The 22,851-nt window shown below is 41.1% G+C and overlaps 1 protein-coding gene across 4 annotated transcripts in view; it reads left to right on the forward strand.

The window, feature by feature from the left end:
* The first annotated feature begins 5,241 nt into the window (after window positions 1–5,241).
* USP8 (ubiquitin specific peptidase 8) overlaps window positions 5,242–22,851 on the forward strand; it is a 78,666-nt gene continuing 61,056 nt past the window's right edge. For 2 of the 4 annotated variants that reach the window (XM_025390104.1, XM_025390107.1), the window contains exons 1-2: window positions 5,242–5,379; window positions 20,006–20,174. In XM_025390104.1, coding sequence (XP_025245889.1) covers window positions 20,071–20,174 — 104 coding nt within the window. In that variant the 5' untranslated portion in view covers window positions 5,242–5,379; window positions 20,006–20,070. Of the gene's footprint in view, window positions 5,514–14,148; window positions 14,311–20,005; window positions 20,175–22,851 lie in introns of all 4 variants that reach the window. The other 2 variants (XM_025390106.1, XM_025390105.1) reach the window with 2 other exon arrangements.

Here is a 22,851-nt window from a genome sequence, read left to right on the forward strand (position 1 = left end):
TATTAATACGTTACCATCTAGGCCTTTATCTGGTCTGTGGACTTATACCCGTGTGCTTGGTTTACAGGCTCAGTGGTTCCTCAGCCCATGACAGATGAGAAGGAGCTATATTGAAGGGCAAGGAGGAACTGTTTGAATTTTCCTGAGAGCCTGGCTTAGTGCTGGGCCTTCTCTTAAACCTCATAACAATGAGGTTGGTACTTTTAGTCCTTGTTTTACAGGGGTTAGAATAGACTGTTAAGGGACAACTGAGAAAAGATAGAGAAGTAACAGCCAGAGGTTGAGAGGGGCCATTAAAATGTAAAAGCAGGCATAGATCTGCCACCACTTTGTAACAAGATGGTTTCTATCACAACCCCAGAGAATAATTTGGCTTATAATGTTTATACAAATGTTTAAAGAAAGCAATAAGGTGGGTAAAAAAAAATCTTAGTGCCAAAACACACACACACACACACAAAATCACTGTTGGCCGGGCACAGGGGCTCACACCTGTAATCCCAGCACTTTGGGAGACCTAGGCGGGAGGATCACTTCAGCCAGGAGTTCAAGACCAGCCTGGATAACAAGGTAAAACCCCATCTCTACAAAAAATACAAAAATTAGTTGGGGATAGCGGTGCATGCCTATAGTCCTAGCTACTAGAGAGGCTGAGGTGGGAGGGTCACTTGAGCCTGGGAGATCGAAGCTGCAGTGAGCCATGAACATGCCACTGTACTCCAGCCTGGGCAACAGAGCAAGACCCTGTCTCAAACAACAACAACAATAACAACAACAACAACAAAAACCCACAAACAAAAACCACTGTCCTTGCTAGTCCTTTATCCTGTTTTATTTTTCTTCTAACACTTCTAGCACTTCACATACTATATGCATATTTGCTTATTGTATGTCTCCTTGACTAGAATGTAAGTCAGCTCTGTGTTGAGCAGGAATTTTATATTGTGAATCTAAAACAATGCCTGGCATAGAACATGCATTCAGCAAGTACTTGTTAAATGATTGGAAGACGAACCAGATTTTGGACTACTGCTTATGCTGGATAGCATGTAAATTAAAGCTATGATCAAATACAGGCCATGCCTCTGAACAGCTGATGACCACTTAGATTCTAGGTGCCACAGATACTGCTGCTTGGTTGGTTACAATACACATTTTTTTTCCACTTTTACTCTGAACTATTATTCATTATTGGATGGTGGGTGAGGGGAAAAATACAGAATACATGTCCTAGTCCAGTGCTGTCCATTAGAGCTTTCTTTAATAATGGAAATAGCCTATATCTGCTGGGCCACTAGTGGCTATTGAGCACTTGAAATATGGCTACTTTGACTGAACTGAATTTTTAATTTTACAACTAGCTGTGGTTACTAGTTACTATATTTAGCAGCCATGCTCAACAATCCTATAGGTCTATCTTAATTATTTTTATAGGAATGAAGAGTATTATAATGATTTCTTAATTATATATATTTGGTTTTAATTTCTACGGAGGAAGAGGACAACAAAGTTTTGTGAACTACTGTTCGGATAAGTTTGTAGTTTTTTAAAGAAAAGACTTCACAGAGAACAGGGCAGAGAGTAACAAAATATCTGATTTCCAAAAAATTCAATCAAACTTTGATATGGATTCGGTCAAATCATTGCTAAATGGCCTCCTTAACATTATTATTAAACCGATTTATATAATGTGCTTTTTACTAGTCAAATACGTTGTTTTAAATCTTAATTATTTTTGATTATAAAAGTAATACACATTCAGTGTAACAAGTTCAAATAGTCTCTCAGGCGGATAAAGTAAAATACGGATGTTCACCACACTGTACCTACCAAGATGCCCATACCCCAAAGATGATTGCTGTTAAACATTTAGAGTACCTTTCCTGACTTTGTTGTCTAAGCAGCTTTAAAAATCAATACTTTTGGTTTAAAGTGATAGCTCTGAATCCCCCTTAGGCATAGAGTGTGGGAAATTATATTTCTGCAGCAAACTCAGGCCCTGCAACATCAAGTGTGGATTCACTGGAAATTATTTGAAGTAACACTTAGAGATCATAGTAGCCAAAAAAATGTTGGGAAATGAAAAAGGGGTTTTAAAAAATTAATTATTATTATTTTCTTTTCAAAGAGACGGGGTCTTCACTCCGTTACCCAGGATGGAGTTCAGTGGCGGAATCATAGCTCACTGAAGCCTCAAACTCCTGGGCACAACCAATCCTCCTGTCTCAGCCTGTCAAGTAGCTTGGACTACAGGCATGCACCAACCGTGCCCGGCTAATTTTTTAATATTTTGTAGGGATAGGATCTTGCTATGTTGCCGAGGCTGGTCTCAAAACTCCTGACCTCAAGCAATCCATGCACCTCAGCCTCCCATAGTGCTGGGATTACAACTGTGAGCCCCTACACCCAGCCAAAAAAGGTTTTGTGGAGGGAGTATGATCAGGAGAAAAATCATGGAATGTGCTCGAAAGATATCTAAAGGGCCATGGAAGTTAAAACGTTGAACTCTATAGAACAAAACATGAAGTATGGAAAGATTATTTAAAAAACACTTGGCTTTGGAACAAAATCCAAATTGTTCCCATGATTTCATTCTTTGACATTATGTTCATTTGGTTATCTTAGTCTTTTCTCAGACTTCCTCTTTAACAGAGAATTATCTGAAAGCCCCTGGCTAAGTTAATGCTTATGACTGTGGTCACAAATGGATGGCTTGGATTTTATTTGCTTTGCAGTGTTTGTAAATTTTTTTATGTATACTGTTGTTGTCAACTAACAATCCGTGTGTATATGGATTACATTAGTTGACACACACACACACACACACATATATATATATATAAAATATTCCCCAAATTTAAAAAGCAGTTTGGAGATTTTTCCCACGCACAGAAAATCAGAAAATTGGCAACACTCTGCCCCATTTCCTTATGGCAACAATTTAAACAGGCCATGAGCCGTCCACATGGAGACTGGACCTTGAAACAGCAGCTAGTGTTTTGAGCTCTAAGCTAACACTTTGGACTTTCAGTCATGTTTTCTTTCCCCAAACAAATAGAAAAGTTTTATTTCAAAGAGGAAAAGGGTGCAACAGCTGCAACATACATAAAACCTATTTAGTTTTACTTGGGAGTGAGAATCAGGAAACCTGGGCTGTTCTTTTTTTTTTTTTTTTTTTTTTTTTTTGAGACAGAGTCTCGCTCTGCCGCCCAGGCTGGAGTGCAGTGGCATGATCTTGGCTCACTGCAAGCTCCGCCTCCCGGGTTCATGCCATTCTCCTGCCTCAGCCTCCCGAGTAGCTGGGTCTACAGGCGCCCGCCACCTCGCCCGGCTAGTTTTTTTTGTATTTTTTAGTAGAGACGGGGTTTCACCGTGTCAGCCAGGATGGTCTCGATCTCCTGACCTCGTGATCCGCCCATCTCGGCCTCCCAAAGTGCTGGGATTACAGGCTTGAGCCACCGCGCCCGGCCTGGGCTGTTCTTAACTTAGTTTGGATAAAGAAGGGTAGTTAAGCTGTCCTTATGTCTCTTACCAAGTGGAGAAAATACTGCTGTAGTTCACAGAAATTTTGGGGAGTTTTAGATTCTATGGAAAACGGAAATTCTATTTGTAACTTAGATTTTTTTTTTTTTTTTGGAGGAGTCTTGCTCTGTTGCCCAGGCTAGAGTGCAGTGGCATGATCTAACCTATACCTTCCTGGTTCAGTCGATTCACCTGCCTCAGCCTCCTGAGTAGCTGGGATTACAGGTGCGTGCCACCACGCCCAGCTAATGTTTGTATTTTTAGTGGAGACAAGGTTTCACCATTTTGGCCAAGCTGGTCTCAAACTCCTGACCTCAAGTGATCTGCCCACCTCGGCCTCCCAAAGTGCTGGGATTACAGGCGTGAGCCACTGCACTCAGCCTAATTTTTAAATTTTTTTTTTGTAGAGATGGGGGTCTCCCTTTGTTGCTCAAGCTGGTCTCTGTCTCTTGGGATCAAGGGATCCTCCTGCCTCAGCCTCCCAAAGTGCTGGGATTACAGGCCTGGGCCACTGAAACTGGCCTTCATTACAAATTCATTGAACACACTTTATTTTATCCTTTTTTTTTAAAAAAAATTTATTTCAGTAGTTTTGGGGTAACAGGTTGCATGGAAAAGTTTTTTAGTGGTCATTTCTGAGATTTTGGTGCACCCATCACCCGAGCAGTGTACACTGTACAATGTGGCACACACTTTCACTTAAAAGCGTCTACTAGATCTTGCTGGCCAGATTTCCCATCCCTAAGACACCCGGAGTGTTCCTGAGGCCTTAGTGACTACTGCCTAAAGCTCCACCCAAATCAATTTTATGTTTACAGATAACCGGAGCATCCAATCATCTTTCTCTAAGAGAGTACAAAGATCAGCTCGCGAGAAAGTTCAGACCTCTCATTTCGTTTCTGTTAGACCGGCCTTCCCCCAACCAGACGGAGTCTTGCTCTGATGCCCAGGCTGGAGTGCAGCAGCGCGATCTCGGCTCACTGCAACCTCCCCTCCCCGGGTTTAAGCAGTTCTCCTGCCTCAGCCACTGGAGTAGCTGGAATTACAGGCGCGCGCCACCACGCCAAGCTAATTTTTTTGTATTCTTAATAGAGATGGGGGGGGGGGGTTCACCATATTGGCCAGGCTGGTCTCGAACTCCTAACCTCATGATTTGCCCGCCTCGGCCTCCCGAAGTGCTGGGATTACAGGCGTGAGCCACCGTGCCCGGCCTCGACGGGGCCTTTTAAATGACGTTAAAAATTGTACATAACATATGTTTTAGGATAATACCTGTTTTTCTTTGACCAAAGAAAGGCTTGGCTTCAGAGAATGTTAAGACAGAAATAGAGGGGCGTTAAATCCCCTTTTAAGTTTTTTCTAATTTCCAATCTGAGGAGGAAAATAACGTAGTAAAGGGACGCAAGAGCAACCTCGCTTCTTCCACAAGGCCCAGGATGCGAAGCGAACCTGGGCCGCTTGGCTACCGCCCGGTTGCAACCCGGAAATGCAGGGTGCAGTGCGGGGGGTACGGAACCGGCCGACTGTGTTGATCCGGCTCAGAGAAATCCCGCCCTTGCCGCCGCCGCCCACCCAAACGTCCTCCTCGACCCTCCCTCGACCCTCCCTCGCCCCGCCGCTCGGCCCTCACTGAAAGGGGGAGGGCGGTGGAAGAGAGAAGTCAAGGAGCGCACGCGAAGCCCAGCCCCTACCGTGACGTCTGGAGACGCGACGCGTCGCCTCGCAATGCAAATCGGGAAAAGGGGATGAGCTGGGCTGGCTTCCGTCCTGATAGCCAAGGCTAATTCTCCCTCGAGTTCTTGGGAGATGGGCGTTTGGCGAGAAGGCTGGCGTTAGTGAAGCGCGCCGGGCGTCACGGTGAGTGCGGGTCTTGGGCCCTGGCACCTGTCCTCTGGGAAGTCGTCCGCTGTGAACCCCCTCTCCTTCCACCAGCTGCTGGTCACCCGGGAGACAAGCCCTGTCCGCGGAGAGGAGTGGGACAACTCCGAAAGGTAGAACCGGCTTGTGGAGAGGAAGGGCCCAACCTTGAGTCTTTTACGCCACCCATCTAGGATTGCCAAGCGAGTTTCGTGCGGTTTTTCGTTTTTAAAAGGTGGCTTTGACCATTCTTCCGTTCTCTTGGACACTTACCCCGACTTTGACCTCTTTCCTCTTGCTTCCGGTTTTTTGTTTTTGGTGTTTTTAAAATTTTTTTTATTTTACTGTCTGCAATCTGCCTACAATCCCAGGCCTTACTACAGCTCCTAAAACTGTTTCCCAGTTTCTCCTCTTCCCTAGTCACACTTCATTTTAGTGAAGTTAGCGTTTAAAGACCCTATAAGCTTATCAGAGTTAAAACTATGACTGCCTCAAATAGAAGCTTTTTTTTTTCCCCCGCTAAAAAGTGCCTTCCAACCTAGAGTTGTGGGACAAGTTAATTTCGCCGCCACTCCACCTTGGAAATTATCGGAATCCTTACTTGCAGCGATGTGCATTTATATAGAAAGCTGCAGACCACCCTCCTGGGTTTATTTCTTGCCTCCAGTTCATTCTGTGACCTTGAACAAGTCACTTAATCACTAACAAAATACCTGACACGGAGGTGTTGCAGAGCCTAAGGAATTTAGAATTTAAGAGACCTGAGGGTTTCAGATGAAAGGGATTTGTATCTAAAGGATATTACCTTTTCTGAATCTGCGAAGCATCCTTAGTTTTGTAAATATCTTGCTGCAGCCATTAAAAATGCCAAGTGGTTATTTGTTAAGGAAGTATTCCTGTTTTAGGCTTGCTCTGCTGCAGCTTTGCCATGTAAGCAGATTTTGCATTTCAGCCGATTCTGTTTAAGATTCGTTGGTGAATGTCATTCATGATGGATTTGGGTAGTTTCTCCTTACAACATATCCCTGGACCATTAAGCATATCTGGAAGGTGATATCGGTTGTGTTATGTCTTTATCATGTTGATATGGCTGCCTTGAAATAGGTATTCCTTTTCTTGTGACACATTGGATGCATCTTTAATATTAGATAGTGAAGACCCTGTAGTAGTAAAAAAAAATATATATACACACCTGTCATTAATGAAATTTTGCACAAAGGCATGTATTTTTTTTAGAAAACAATGTATAAGAAAAACTAACAAAAATGTTTTAAAGGTGACTTTTTAGCATTTCATTTTTTAATATATTTACTTGGACTTTATTAATCATTATGGGCATTTGTTTATTAATGTGGACGTGGCTGGGCGCAGTGGCTCACGTCTGTAATGCCAGCACTTTCTGAGGCCGAGGAGAGTGGATCACCTGAGGTCAGGAGTTCGAGACCAGCCTGGGCAACATGGCGAAACCTGGTCTCTACTAAAAAACAAAATTAGCTGGGCATGGTGGCACACGCCTGTAATCCCAGCTACTCCAGGGGCTGAGGCAGGAGAATCGCTTGAACCGGGGAGGCAGAGGTTGCAGTGAGCTGAGATTGCACCATTGCACTCCAGCCTGGGTGACAAGAGCAAAACTGCATCTCAAAAAATTAAAATAAAAAGCGTGGACATAATGGAAAATAATCAAAATGACTTTTGAGTAAGACAGTTGGAAAATAAAACCAGTACATTAAATTTTTTTCATAAGTCTAGCATTATACTTTATTATGAACTTTTCTACATGAAAATGCGCTCATATTTACGGAAGTGAAAGGAAAAAAAGTCTTCAAGGATGTGTTGTTAATAAAATTAGAAATAATTAAGGAAACATTTAAAAAATACCTTGTTGTTGTCCCAGTTACCTATTGCTGTGTAACAAATCACTCCAAAACACAGTGGCTTAAAACTATAATTTAGTATCTCTCCTGTTTCTCTGGCCTGCCTGTACTTAGCTAAGTGGTTCTCACCTAGACTTTAATGCGTTTGTATTCAGATAAGCAGCTGAGTTTGGAGTCATCCGAGAGCTCAGCTGGTCTGGACATCCAAAATGGCTAATTCATGTGAAGGCAGTTGATGTTGGCTAGGAGTTCAGCTGGGAATGTCAACTGGAACGCCCACACATAGCCTCTTCACGTGACTTGAACTTCTGACGTGAACAGTATGGTGGTTAGGTTCCAAGAATACATGTTTGAGGAGACAGGAAGTAGAAGCTGCGTGTCTCCCAAAAAGCCTGAACCCAGAAATAGGCACAACATTATTTCCAACATACTCTGTTGGTTAGAGCAGCCAGACCAGTATCCAACCCTCACTTTTGAAGGGAAAAATGTCAAAGAATTTGTGGCCATGCTTTGTCTACTGTAATTTTGATGACAAAGTTGTATTGGACTCTTGTTTGCATTTATATAGCAGATGAATAATAAGGTATGCTTCCAATTTCCAATTTCTTTTCTCTTTTTTTTTTTTTTTTTTGAGATGGAGTCTTGCTCTGTCGCCAGGCTGGAGTGCAGTGGTACGATCTCGGCTTTTTGCAACCTCTGCCTCCCGGGTTTATGCCATTCTCTTGCCTCAGCCTCCCGAGTAGCATGTCGCCACGCCCAGCTAATTTTTGTATTTTTAGTAGAGATGGAGTTTCACCATGTTGGCCAGGATGGTCTCGATCTCTTGACCTTGTGATCCACCCGCCTCAGCCTCCCAAAGTGCTGGGATTACAGGCGTGAGCCACCGCGCCCAACCCATTTCCAATTTCTTTAACCATAATGCATTATGTTTTAATGGCATGTTACAGTTTTCAAAACATGTTTTTGTATATTTTTTCACTTGATACCTATGGTCACCCTATAGAAGCAGACAAATCATTCCTGTTTCATTTTGCAGATGAAAGTAAACTGAAGAGCAGTGGTGGTCATGTTGGGAGTGATTTATGGAATTTGTTGAAAGTCATATGATTAATAAATGGAAAGTAAGACCTGCAGCAGTTCCATAATATTAAATTTACTAGTACTGAATGATGAAATATTATATTAAACTTATTTAGAATTCTACATTTATAGCCATACTAATTTTTTTTTTTTTTTTTTTTTTTTTGGAGACGGAGTCTTGCTCTGTCTCCCAAGCTGGAGTGCAGTGATGTGTTCTCGGCTCACTGCAGTGTCCGCCTCGTGGGTTCAAGCAGTTCTGCTTCAGCGTCCCAAGTAGCTGGGACCATAGGCACCCACCACCACGCCCGGCTAATTTTTGTATTTTAGTAGAGATAGGGTTTTGCCATGTTGGCCAGGCTGGTCTTGAATTCCTGACCTCAGGTGATCTGCCCACCTCAGGTGATCAGCCTCCCAAAGTTCTGGGATTATAGCCGTGAGCCATCGCATGTAGCCCTTCGTTTTTTTTTTTAATTGAGACAAGGTCTTGCTCTGTCACCCAGGCTGAAGTGCAGTGGCATGATCTTGGCTCACTGTAACCTCTGCTTCCTGGGCTCAAGTGATCCTCCCGCCTCAGCCTCCCAAGTAGCTAGGACTGCAGGCACACGTCACCACACCTGACTAATACCATACTAATTCAAGTAAAACAGTTCTCATGTATAGTGAATATGGCTTAACTAAGCCTTGTCTCTTTTGACTAACACATTACAATTTCGTTTTTTGTTTGTTTGTTTTTGAGACGGAGTCTTGCTCTGTCGCCCAGGCTGGATGCAGTGGCACAATCTTGTCTCACTGCACCCTCCGTCTCACGGGTTCAAGCAATTCTCCTGCCTCAGCCTCCCAAGTAGCTGGGACCATAGGCACACGCCGCCATGCCTGGCTAATTTTTTTTGTTTTAGTAGAGATGGGGTTTCACTGTGTTGCCCAGGCTGTTCGTGAACTCCTGAGCTCAGGCAATCCACCTACCTCGGCCTCCCAAAGTGCTAGGATTACAGGTATTAGCCACCGCGCCCAGCCTACAATTTAGTTTTTAGTAATACAGCAGTCTTCCCCTTATCTGCAGGGGATATGTTTCAAGACCTCTAGTGAATGCCTGAAACCACAGATAGTACTGAACCCTATATATACTATGTTTTCCCTATAAATACATTTTTATGGTAAAGTTTAACTTATAAATTAGAAGCAAGAGATTAACAACAATAACTAATAATAAAATAGAATAATTACAATATAGTGTAATAAAAGTTGGCCGGGCGGGGTGGCTCAAGCCTGTAATCCCAGCACTTTGGGAGGCCGAGGCGGGCGGATCACGAGGTCAGGAGATCGAGACCATCCTGGCTAACATGGTGAAACCCCGTCTCTACTAAAAATACAAAAAAAACTAGCCGGGCGTGGTGGCGGGCGCCTGTAGTCCCAGCTACTCGGAGGCTGAGGCAGGAGAATGGCCTGAACCTGGGAGGCGGAGCTTGCAGTGAGCCGAGATCGCGCCACTGCACTCCAGCCTGGGTGACACAGCGCGAGACTCCGTCTCAAAAAAAAAAATAAAATAAAATAAAATAAAAGTTATGCCCTGTGGCCATAACTTGTGCAGCTTGAGGTGTGACAGCAAAACCAACACAAATTTTCTTTTTCCTTCTTCACAGTTTTGCAGAAAAAAAGATCTTTCCGTAGATCTTAGCAACGTCAGCATGAGTTTTTTTTTTTTCTCTTACTGAGTTGAGAACTTTCACCTTTTCGCTTAAAGAAAGCAGTTTACAGCTTCTCTTTGGCATATGTGAATCTGTGCTCTTACACTTTGGAGCCATTATTAAGTAAAATGAGGGTTACTTGAACACAAGCGCTGTAATACTGCTATAGTCAGTCTGGTAACTGAGACAGCCACTTAGTGATTAACAGGCAGGTAGCATCTACAGTGTGGATACACGACAAAGGGATGATTCATGTCATAGGCTGGGCGAAGTGAGGTGGTGCACAATTTAAAATTTATGAATTGTTTATTTCTGGAATTTTTTATTTAATATTCTTGGACTGTGGTTGACTGCAAGTAGCGGAAACCATGGAAAGTGAAACCGTGGATAAAGGGGGACTACTGCACTGAATTCTGAAACACCAATAATCATGTGAACCCACATGTCTTTTTAATAGTGTGAAATGAAATAATTACACATTATAATACCAATTTCAAAACAAAAAAAGTTGTGGGCATAAGAATCCTGGAGGTGTTATTTTAATTTCTCAGTTACAGAATTTTAAAAATGAAAATGATTTTTTAAAATTTTGGTAGGTTGAATGATTTAAGATGCTGATTTCAGCTGGAAACAAATTGTTGCCTTCGTATTATTTTGTTGCTTCTAGCAACATGTTTATATTCATTCTTATATTGATGATTTCCAGTCTTGACTGCATATTAGAATTCATTTGGGAAGGTTTTTAAAAATACCTATATGGGCGAGGCAAGGTCAACTCATGCCTGTAATCCCAGCACTTTGGGAGACCGAGGCAGGAGGATCCCTTGAGCCCAAGAACTTGAGACTAGCCTGGACAACATAGTGAGACTCTGTCTTTATTTTGTTTAATATATAAATAAGAAAATAAATAAATACCTGTGTGTATATCTCAAATCCCTAAAGATTCTGATTTAATTATTTAGGAGTGGAATCTGAGCATCAATTTTTTTGTTAAATTCTCTAGGTAACTGATTCTAACATACAGCTGGGATTGAGAACTATGTTTTTGGTACATGTTGAGTGTGATCTGGCTCCCTACTTAACAATTTTGCATCAGTTAAAAAAATTAAGCAATGAGGGAGAAGACAAAATAAATGAATTAAAGTTATAAATGTACATATCTATTCTGGAAAACAGTTACCCTTTTTTTAGTTTCTGGTAATGGTCCTTAATAAAATGAACAGACATTGGCCTGGTTTGCTAAGTGCCTATATCACAGCACTAAACCATACTTTACTTTGTTACTATTATGTACTTGTCTTTCATTTTAAGAGGCAGAAACTTTATTAAGAGGTGTATTTTTTTTAGTATCCCCTGTATCACAACACTGCACCTTGTGTATAGTAGGTTTCTATTGTTTACCTAACTGAAGCCAGTTTAGACAGTCACTCTTTACAACTAGGGCTAGTTTAGCTCCTTGGGAGACTGAGAAAAGAGAATTGCTTGAACCTGGGAGGCAGAGGTTGTGCTGAGCTGAGATCATGCCACTGTACTCCGGCCTGGACGGCAGAGTGAGAGTTCATCTCAAAAAAAAAAAAAGAACTAGGGCTAGTTTATTCTTTTATTCTCATGGCATTCTAAGAACTTTGTAAAGGTTTCTTGAAATACTCTGTTCTCTCTTTCTTTGGTTTTCATGTTATACTTTCCTGGTTTTCCATCATTCTAATGACTCCTGCTTCCTTTTCTGATCGATTCCTCCTTTAGACTCCCCCTATTCTGGGCCCTTTAAGTTAACTTTTCAGCTGTAAAGAAACAAGAGCTAGGCCGGGCGCGGTGGCTCAAGCCTGTAATCCCAGCACTTTGGGAGGCCGAGGCAGGTGGATCACGAGGTCAGGAGATCGAGACTATCCTGGCTAACATGGTGAAACCCCGTCTCTACTAAAAATACAAAAAACTAGCCGGGCGTGGTGGTGGGCGCCTGTAGTCTCAGCTACTTGGGAGGCTGAGGCAGGAGAATGGCGTGAACCCGGGAGGCGGAGCTTGCAGTGAGCCGAGATCAGGCCACTGCACTCCAGCCTGGGAGCACAGCGAGACTCCGTCTCAAAAAAAAAAGAAACAAGAGCTCATTTCCTTAGTGGTTCATCCTCCTGATTTTAGTTACTAGTGTAAGTAATGTCTGTGTTTTAAAAACTATTATAGAAGATTAAAAATGTACATAAAACTGAAGAAAATATGATTATTTTATTTTTGAGACAGGGTCTCCCTCTATTGCTCAGGCTGGAGCGCAGTGGTGTAATCATGATTCATTGCAAGCTCAACCTCCCAGGCTCAAGCAACCCTCCTGCCTCAGCCTTCCGAGAAGCTGGTACCACAGGCGCATGCCACCGTGCCCCACTAATTTTTTTTTTTTGTAGTGATGAGGTCTCACTGTGTTGCCCAGCAGTTCACCAAATCCTAGATAACATATAATTTTGGTGTCAATACTTATCTTCCAAAACAATAGGGATTATCAAAATCAACATTGATGCCTTATTAGTTGATAAACAGATTTAATATCTGCTCTCACATAGAACTGATTTATAGTTAATATTTACATTTTTAGATGTTCCTTTAGCATACACTCAACATTTTCCACATTGAATTACCTACTTTGCTGTAAACCACATGGTTCTTACTGGGGATAATTTTGCCTTCCAGGACACATTTAGCAATGACTGTAGACAGTTTTGGTTGTTACAACTGGAAGGGAAGGATGATAGTAAACTGGCATCTAGTGGGTAGAGGCTAGGGATGCTGCTAAACGTCCTCCAGTGCACACGGCACAGAGCAGCCTCTTACAACAAATGTTTATCTGGTCCAAAATGTGAGTGATGGCAAGGTCAAGAAATGCTGCTGTAAACTGATCAGTTTTAAACTGCAGTATTCATTTTTTTGTTAATAGCACTACTGCTCTTAATATTTTGCAGGGTATTTGTGTGTGTGTGTGTGTGTGTGTGTGTGTGAGTGAGTGTGAGCAAGAGAAAATACTGTTTCAATCAACCAGTTACCAAAGCATGTTTCCACCATTTTGTGTTCTTTTCTGCAGTGACCTTCTAGTTACTCTTTTCCATAGTATCATTCCCTTGTTCTCATCTCCTTTCAATCTTACTTACATATCCCTAATTTGACCATCTTGAGATACTATTTCTCCCATCAAGAACTGGCTTTTATTGCCTGCTGAATCAAATATAAAGAATTCTAGATGGCTTCAAAATTTTCCAGAATGTGACTCCATAATTTAGTTATTCTTGTTAGTCAACATTTATTTTTGTTTCTTTTAGTTAAATTCAGCTGACAGGGAGAAGCATTTATTAAAGTGGTGACTATGTGAGGACTACGGAGATAGGTGCCAGGGATTCAAAGACATGTCAACATTTTCCCCCATCCAGTTGATTATTTCCCAATAACGTCTGTAATATTCCTTATTATTCTTATTTTTATTTATTTATTTATTTTCGAGATGGAGTTTCGCTCTTGTTGCCCAGGCTGCAGTGCAGGGGCGTGATCTTGGCTCACTGCAACCTCCATCCCCACCCCGGGTTCAAGAGATTCTCCTGCCTCAGCCTCCTGAGTAGGTGGAATTACAGGCGTGCACCACCACGCCCAGCTAATTTTGTATTTTTAGTAGAGACGGGGTGTCTCCATATTGGTCAGGCTGGTCTCGGACTGCTGACCTCAAGTGATCTGCCCGCCTCAGCCTCCCAAAGTGCTGGGATTACAGGTGTGAGCCACTGCACCCAGCCAGATGTCCTCCTTTCTTACCCTGTTCTTAGCTAAATTCTATCCTCAAGGCCAGTTTCACTCTGCCTCATCACATCATCACGAGCACTGCATGTGTATGAGGATTTTAAAGCCTTATAGTAATTGTCTGTTGGTCCCATTACTATATTTAAGGAATGATGTAGATCCCAAACATTATAAGATTCACATGAAGAAACAAATTCCAAGAACTGAGACCATAAAGGATGGAAGAGATGGAACTTAAGTTTGTTTCTTTTGTAGCTGGGACTTCAGGTGTGCCCCACTATGCCCAGCTAATTTTTAATTTTTTGTAAAATTTTTTGTCTCACTTTATTGGCCACCCACCATCTCTCCCTATCTCTGCCCTTTAGGCAGCAGCAATACTCAACATAAATATCTGTTCTTGAACTCCTGGGCTCAAGCAGTCCTCCCACCTCGCTCTCCCAGAGTGTTGGGATTATAGCTGTGAGGCACCACGCCCAGTCAGTGCACTGCTTTTTGCATGGAAAAAGTCTTGCTACTACTGTAAAAAGGTCAGTGTGCTTAACTGATCTACATTCTGTCACAAACTTCTTATTTTATCACAAACTGATAACAAACAGTTCCCTAATCAGCACTGGTCATTGGACCATACTTGGAGTTACATTGCAGTAGTGTGAGACTTCCATACTTATATTTTAAAATTGTCACCTATATTAAGAAATACATTTTACATTTTCATCCAGTGTTACATCATATACACATGTACATAACTGAAACAATTTTATGAAACAGTACCTAACCTTACTATGTGTGACATAGTCTGATGTTTACTATTTTTTTTAATGCTGATCATGACCTTCTAATGGATTTTAAAAACACTGCCCTCAAGCATTTAGCGTAGTGGTAGAGACATAGTAGTTGCTCAGAAAATACCATACATTTTAGCAGTGATTAAATCTTGAGAGGGTTGAGCCTTCTTAATACTTGAGGATTACTTTAAAATGTTATTTCATTGGCCAGGCGCGATGGCTCACGCCTGTAATTCCAGCACTTTGGGAGGCCAAGGAGAGTGGATCACCTGAGGTCAGGAGTTCGAGACCAGCCCGGCCAACATGGAGAAACCCCGTCTCTACTAAAATACAAAAATCAGCCAGGCATGGTGGCAGGGTGCCTGTAATCCCAGTTACTAGGGAGGCTGAGGCAGGAGAATTGCTTGAATCTGGGAGGTGGAGGTTGCAGTGAGCCAAGTTCATGCCACTGCACTCCAGCTTGGGCGACAGAGTGAGACTCCGTCTCAAAAAAAAAAAAAAAAAAAAGTTATTTAATCAATACTTAGTTGTTTGTGGCACATTACATAGAATGAGTGTAGAGTGGATTATGAGATTTAAGACAGCAAGAAGATACTTACGTTGAGTATTGTTGCTGCCTAAGGGCAGAAATAGGGAGAGATGGTGGGTGGCCAACAAAGACAACTTTTGCTTTCCTTTCGATGTTACCAGAGACCTTGGGAGTTGCTGGTGTGAAGCCCTGCTTAAAATCAGGACCAGTTTGAATGACTGCAAACCTCAATTTTCACTTTTTACCTTTTAGTCTTCACTTTGTGGTTCCAGTCATCTAATCCCTACTCTTTCTCTTAGAAAGGAGCAGAAGGATGTCAGAGAAAGAACATTTTCTCTTTATTAACTCATTTTCAACACTTGGGTTTCACTTTTGGAGCACTGCTGTTTGACTAAGGCTGAAGTTCTTTATCTTTGTCAGGTTTACACGTCTTAAGAATTTTTATTTTTTGTTGTTTAATTTTTGCATGTTAATTTTTCTTACATATACATATTTTTTTTTTTTCACTTGCAATCCTTTTTGAAGCATACTTTTTTTTTTTTTAAGACAGAGTCTTGCTGTGTCGCCCATGTTGGAATGTAGTGGTGCGATCTTGGCTCACTGCAACCTCCACTTCCCGGGTTCAAGCGATTCTCCTGCCTCAGCCTCCTGAATAGCTGGGATTACAGGTGTGCACCACCACACCTGGGTAATTTTTGTATTTTTAGTAGAGGTGAGGTTTCACCATGTTGGCCAGGCTGGTCTTGAACTCCTGACCTCAAGCGATCCACCTGCCTCGGCCTCCCAAAGTGCTGGGATTACAGGCGTGAGCCACCGTACCCAGCTACGTAAGATAATTTTAATGCATTGTATGTTATAGTTTGTCCTAGATCTAAACAAATAAATTCTGCAAATTATTTGACTTCTGTAGTTAATGCACATTTCTGTGTAAGTATCAATGGGTTTGCTGTTGCTGCTGCTCTTTTATTTTTTTTTTAAACGATTGCAGCCAAAATAAGGAAATTGAGTTCATTCAGTCATTCTAGTCTAATATATTTTATGTCTGTCTATAGATTTCTTTAATGGCAAAATGCAGCAGAATGACTTATCAAAAATGTAACATGTTAAATTCACATAGATTTAGGTTGGATACACAGCCTTCTGTATCCGTGAATTCTAACAATGGCAGATTGGAAATATTTTTTAAAAATAATTGCATCTGTACTGAACCATGTACAGAGTTTTTTCTCGTCATTATTCCCTAACCAATACAATATAACTGTTTATATAACATTTACATTGTATTAGGTATTATAAGTAATCTTGAGATGATTTAAAGTAAGGTTATATGCAAATCTTATACCATTTTATATCAGGGATTTGAGCATCTGCAGATTTTTGGTACTTGTGGGAAAAGTCCTGGAACCACTCGCCTACAGATACTGAGGAATTACTTATATGTTTCGCTTTCTCACTTGATTAGGGGAAAATACCCTTTACCTTCTGTTTGACTTCTGCAGAAATGTGTGTGACTGTAGAGGCTCAAATAGCATATTAAAACAATGCTGAAAATATTTTTAACACTAGGCATCATTAAGTGACTGTATAACTTACATGATTTTGTTAATAAAAATAGAAACAACTATGGTTTTTTAATGGACTTTAGACATTATCAGAGAAGATTGTTACTTATTTGAACTCTTTCCAAAACTCAAATGGAAGATTTGGGACAGAAAAGGAAGCTTTTAAAAAGTACAGTCTTTCTCCTAGAAACCCTTGCTAAAATCTTTGGTGACATCGTAATCTTATCCCTGTACTTTCCCTCCTTGTGTCTAATCATTTGCCAAGTCCTGTCATTCTACCTTTGCAGTGTCTCTTGTATCTGCTTCCTCTATTCCATCTCTACTGCCCTAGTTCTAACCCTCATCATCTTTCCCTAGGATCATTATAATAGATAACTAGTCTTTTCCCTATCTAGTTTGTCACCGCCTAACTTTATGCTCTTCTTAGTTTCAATCACTTACCTCCCTACTTCAGAGCCCTGCTATCTTTAGAAAACAAAGTAAATGCTTTAGTAACATTCAAGCCTTCCGTTACCTATTCCAAGTCTATTTTTTTTTCCCCACTGCCTTGTTGATCCTTGTTCATTCTGTGTAGTGGCTGATTCCTAAAGATGTTCTTTACTTTCTTTTCTTCATCCTGCTCTTCATCTCTTTGAAAAAGCTTCCCCCACCAAGACTCACATCAAATATTGTCTCTTTGATGATGACTTCCAAGATCGTTCTAGTCATACTTAATCTTCTCTCTTGATTTTTCTTATACTGTAATATTTGTAACTCTATAGTTTGATATACTATGTTGTATTACTACTGCTTACAACTTTCTCTTCCACGTTAGTTTTTTAAACTTTGTTGGGTTTTTTGTTTTGTTTTTGAGACGGAGTCTCACTCTGTTGCTCAGGCTGGAGTGCAGTGGCACAATCTTGGCTCACTGCAACCTCCACCTCCCAGGTTCAAGTTGAATCTTCTACTTCAGCCTCTCAGATAGCTGGGATTATAGGTGCCTGACACCATGCCCAGCTAATTTTTTGTTGTTGTATTTTGTTTTTTGAGAGAGTCTTGTTCTGTCACCCAGGCTGCAGTGCAGGGGTATGATCTCAGCTCACTGCAACCTCCACCCACCAGATTCAGGTGATTCTCCTGCCTTAGCCTCCCGAGTAGCTGTGATTACAGGCATGCACTACCATGCCTGGCTAATTTTTGTATTTTTAGTAGAGATAGGGTTTCACCATGTTGGCCAGGCTGGACTTGAATTCCTGACCTCAAGTGATCTGTCTGCCTTGGCCTCCCAAAGTGCTGGGATTACAGGCGTGAGCCACCATGCCTGGCCCCAATGTTCCAAGTCTTTTTTTTTTAATCAATATGTTTTTTTAAATGTATATTTTTTGTTAGTTGCTTGTTTAACCCATAACTTCCTAACTTTTACATCTCTCTGGGTACTCTCTTCATATTTATGTATGTTGCATTGCTTTACTCATGTTTGCATTGTTATGCTTATTTTATTTCTTTCTTTAAAACTTTAAGTACATTACATATATTCTTTTATATGTTATAGAGCATGATACTAAAATGATCACCTGTGCACATACTACCCAGTTTGAGAAATAGAACCTTGCTGTACCCCTGAAGCTCCTTATATGTGTCTCCCTGATTACAACTCTCCCTCTCCCAAGAAATATAACGTGTTTATCATTTTCTGTCTGTCTTTATAGTTTTACCTCGTTTATATCATTAAGCAATATATTGTTCAATTCAGTTTGATTTTTAAACTTTATATAGAGTATCATATTACACATATTCTTGGTTTTTCATTCAACATTGTGGGGAATGGGCAGGAGATAATGAGGTGGTAAGGCGGGGAGGGTATGTTTTCTGGTTAAACTATTTTTTCTTGGAGAATCAGAGACCATACCTTGTATACCCCTTTAATACCTCTCTTTAACACGAGGCCTACTGTTGCAAGTTAAGTCTCCTGATGATTTACACTGACTTTGAAACAATGCTGTTGTCTCTATAAGTATGAGGAAACCCAGGGGAACCCTGTCATACTCTTTCCTTAATGGATGCTCTTTGCAGGTTTGATGAATTGTTGATGAATTAGATACCTCGCTAGAAGGACGTATTTGATATCAGTTGACCCATTTGGATGTGACAGTGTGGTCCAGAGACCTTTTCTCCCCTATCACTACAGCTTTAGACACAGGACCCAGGGTGGATGGTAAAGTATAGAAAATGTTTGTATATTAGATCATTGTTTCTAAATGCATAGATCTGAAAGTACAAATTAAAGTGTTTGGTTCAACATGTGTTTATAGATACCTGGAGCAAGTATAGATAGAAAAAAAGTGAATGATAAAAATGCAATATTCAGAGAACAAAATGGTTTGGTGACTAAGACAGTGGATTCATGTGCACAGGGTTAAAAGGGATGAGTACCAATGAATCACAAAGTATTAATATTTAATATAAAATGTTACTAGAATTAAAGCAAATTGGGATGCTTTTGGAATTTCCATAAGTGAGCAGAGGCCTCCCCATCCCCTGCTCCAAGTTGTACCTTACTTAGCTTTTTACAATTAGATGTTCATTGATATCCATTTGTTTAATAATAGTGAACGGATAGAATGAAGATTATTAAGAGAGTGGAAAGAAGTAGCCAGACATGGTGGCTCACACCTATAACCCCAGCACTTTGGGAGGCCAAGGCAGATCACTTAAGGCCAGGAATTTGAGACCAGCCTGGCCAATATGATGAAACTGCATATCTACTGAAAACACAAAAACCAGCTGGGGCATGGTGGTGAACACCTGGAATTCCAGCTACTCAGGAGGCTTAGGTAGGAGGATTGCTTGAACTCGGGAGGTGGATGTTACAGTAAGCCGAGATCGTGCCATTGCACTCCAGCCAGGGTGACAAGAGTGAGACCCTATCTCAAAAAAAAAAAAAAAAAAAAAGAGGAAGAAATCACTTAAAAAAATAAATAAATGGATATCGTCAATGAGCAAAGAGAAATGTTTCTAGATAAAAATTCCATCTACTTATAATCTATACATTAATGCTATTTTAACAGAAGAAACATGTAAAAACTTTTATTATTCTTACCACTAGTTCCTTTGACAGGTAAGATTCCCAACTCTTAAAGCAAAATGATACAAAAAGTAATTCATTTGGTTAATTAAAATTTGAAAAAAGTTATTAAATTGTTCACTCGTGTTCTGCGTATCTTAAACTCCTGAAATAGATATTGTAAATAATTTAAAATTAACCCTGTTAGCAAAGGATACGGTTTAGGAGTTTTATTTTTTTAAACTGCTCACTTGTTTTATTGTTAATGAGGAAAATTAGTATAATTATTTGTATTTCTTTCAGAAAAGAACTACTTTTAAGGAAATAGAGCATCCATTGTGAAAGGGGAAAAGTAAAGATAATTCATCATGCCTGCTGTGGCTTCAGTTCCTAAAGAACTCTACCTCAGTTCTTCACTAAAAGACCTCAATAAGAAGACGGAAGTTAAACCAGAGAAAATAAGCACTAAGAGGTATGATGTATCCTTTGCTAGTTTGATTGAATCAAATATTATTAATTTTTAGTTCATTTCCATATTAAAGTTAGATGAATGTTAATTTAAAGTTTATTTGAAAATAACACCATCACACGAATAAAATAAGACTTCCTTAGAGAAGGTCTTAATGTAATTGTAGCACAATACATATATATTCTGCTCATATGCATATTATCTACTCTCCAGACAGATCATACAGATATGACCTCTAGGTCATAAAGTTTAAGAGGCTAAGATTATGAAGCTTCTAAAAAAAAAATATTCAGCCACAAGTCATTGTCTTTTCATAACACGATATAAAAATAATTCCTTTTTGGCCGGGTATGGTGGCTCAGGCCTGTAATCCCAGCACTTTGGGAGGCCAAGGTAGGCAGATCACCTGAGGTCAGGAGTTCCAGACCAGCCTGGCTAACATGGTGAAACCCCATTTCTACTAAAAATACAAAAAATTAGCCAGGCATGGTGGCACACGCCTGTAATCCCAGCAACTTGGCAGACTGAGGCAAGAGAATCGCTTGAACCCGGGAGGCGGAGGTTGCAGTGAGCTGAGATTGTGCCATCGCACTCCAGCTTGGGCAGTAAGAGCGAAACTCTGTTTCAAAAATAATCATAAATAATAATTTCTTTCTTTCTTTCTTTTTTTTTTTTTTGAGACATGGTCTGCTGTCTTGTGCAGGCAGAGGAGTGCAGTGGCATGCTCATTGCTCATTGCTGCCTCGACTTCCTGGGCTTGAGTGATCCTCCTGGCTCAGCCTCCCAAGTAGCTAGGACCACATGCTTGTGCCCCAATGCCCAGATAATTTTTAAATTTCTTACAGAGATGGGGTCTCACCATGTTGCCCTGGCTGGTCTTGAATTCATGGCCTCAAGTGATCCTCCATGCCTTGGCCTCCCAAAGTGCTAGGATTGTAGGCGTGAGTCTCTGCACCTGGCCAGAGAATGATAGAAACTTTAAAGAAAGTCAGAACGGAAAATGCCAGAATGAACTGAATTTTGAAACGTTACTAAAGACAAAATGGGCGTTTAAAAAAGAGCTTTTAGGCTGGGCACGGTGGCTCACGCCTGTAATCCCAGCACTTTGGGAGGCTGAGGCGGGCAGATCACAAGGTCAGGAGATCAAGACCATCCTGGCTAACACAGTGAAACCTCGTCTCTACTAAAAATAAAATTTTAAAAAATTAGCCGGGCGTGGTGGCGGGTACCTGTAGTCCCAGCTACTCGGGAGGCTGAGGCAGGAGAATGGTGTGAACTCAGGAGGCGGAGCTTGCAGTGAGCTGAGATCATGCCACTGCACTCCAGCCTGGGTGACAGAGTGAGACTCCATCTCAAAAAATAATAACAATAAAAAAATAACTTTTGGCTGGGAACCATGGCTTACACCTCTAATCCCAGCACTTTGGGAGACCGAGGCAGGTGAATCACCTGAAGTCAGGAGTTTGAAACCAGTCTGGCCAACATGGTGAAACCACATCTTTACTAAAAATATAAAATTAGCCAGGCATGTGATTAGCTGTAATCACAGCTACTTGGAAGGCTGAGGCAAGAGAATCACTTGAACCTGGGAGGTGGAGGTTGCAGTGAGCTGAAGTTGCACCATTGCATTCCAGCCTGGGCAGCAGAGTAAGATTCTATTTCAAAAAAAAAAAAAAATATCTTTTGAGGCCGGGCATGGTGGTTCACACCTGTAATCCTAGCACTTTGGGAGTCCAAGGTGGGCGGATCACCTGAGGCCAGGAGTTCGATACCAGCCTGGGCAACATGTGAAACCACATCTCTACTAAAAATACAAAAATTAACTTGGCATGGTGGCATGGGCCTGTAATCCCAGCTAGTAGGAGGCTGAGGGATCCCTGAGCCCTGGAAGCGGAGGTTGCAGTGAGTTGAGATTGCACCATTGCACTCCAGCCTGGGCGACAGAGTGAGACTCTGCCTCAAAATAAAATAAAATTAAATTAAAATAAAAAGATCTTTTGAAGGGCAGAAAGAGTAAGAGAGGGATTGGGCTATTTATCTTGCTAAGTTGGTAATGTTGATGGGGTAACAGAAAACAACTCTATTTAACTCCTGTTGAGTGATTTTCAAATGGGAAACAATGGGAAAGGTAAAGCCACCTTTAGATAGGACAATCCTTAAGGTCAGGCCTAAGACAGATGATTCCTTTCTAGCAATGTCTGGTTTACCTCTAGCACTACCCTTATCCCAGAGGAAGTGGTCTATATAAGTTGGTTGTATCCAAACTTGCATCTAACTTTTATCAATTCTGAAGTAGTGGAACCTAAATCATGAAATCTGCTTTATCAAGATCAGCGGTCCCCAACCTTTTTGGCACCAGAGACTGGTTTTGTGGAAGACAATTTTTCAATGTACCAGGGTTAGGGAGGATGGTTTTGGGATGAGTCAGGTGCACTAGATTTATTGTGCACTTTATGTCTATTATTATTACACTGTAATGTATAATGAAATAATTATATAGCTCACCATAATGTTGAATCAGTGATATCCCTGAGCTTGTTTTCTTGCAACTGGACCATCACATCTGGGGTGATGGGAGACAGTGACAGATCATCAGGCCTTAGATTCTCATAAAGAATGCACAACCTTGGCCGGGCATGGTGGCTCACGCTTGTAATCCCAGTACTTTGGGAGGCCGAGA

The sequence above is a fragment of the Theropithecus gelada genome, chromosome 7a, assembly GCF_003255815.1.
Source record: "Theropithecus gelada isolate Dixy chromosome 7a, Tgel_1.0, whole genome shotgun sequence".
Taxonomy (NCBI): domain Eukaryota; kingdom Metazoa; phylum Chordata; class Mammalia; order Primates; family Cercopithecidae; genus Theropithecus; species Theropithecus gelada.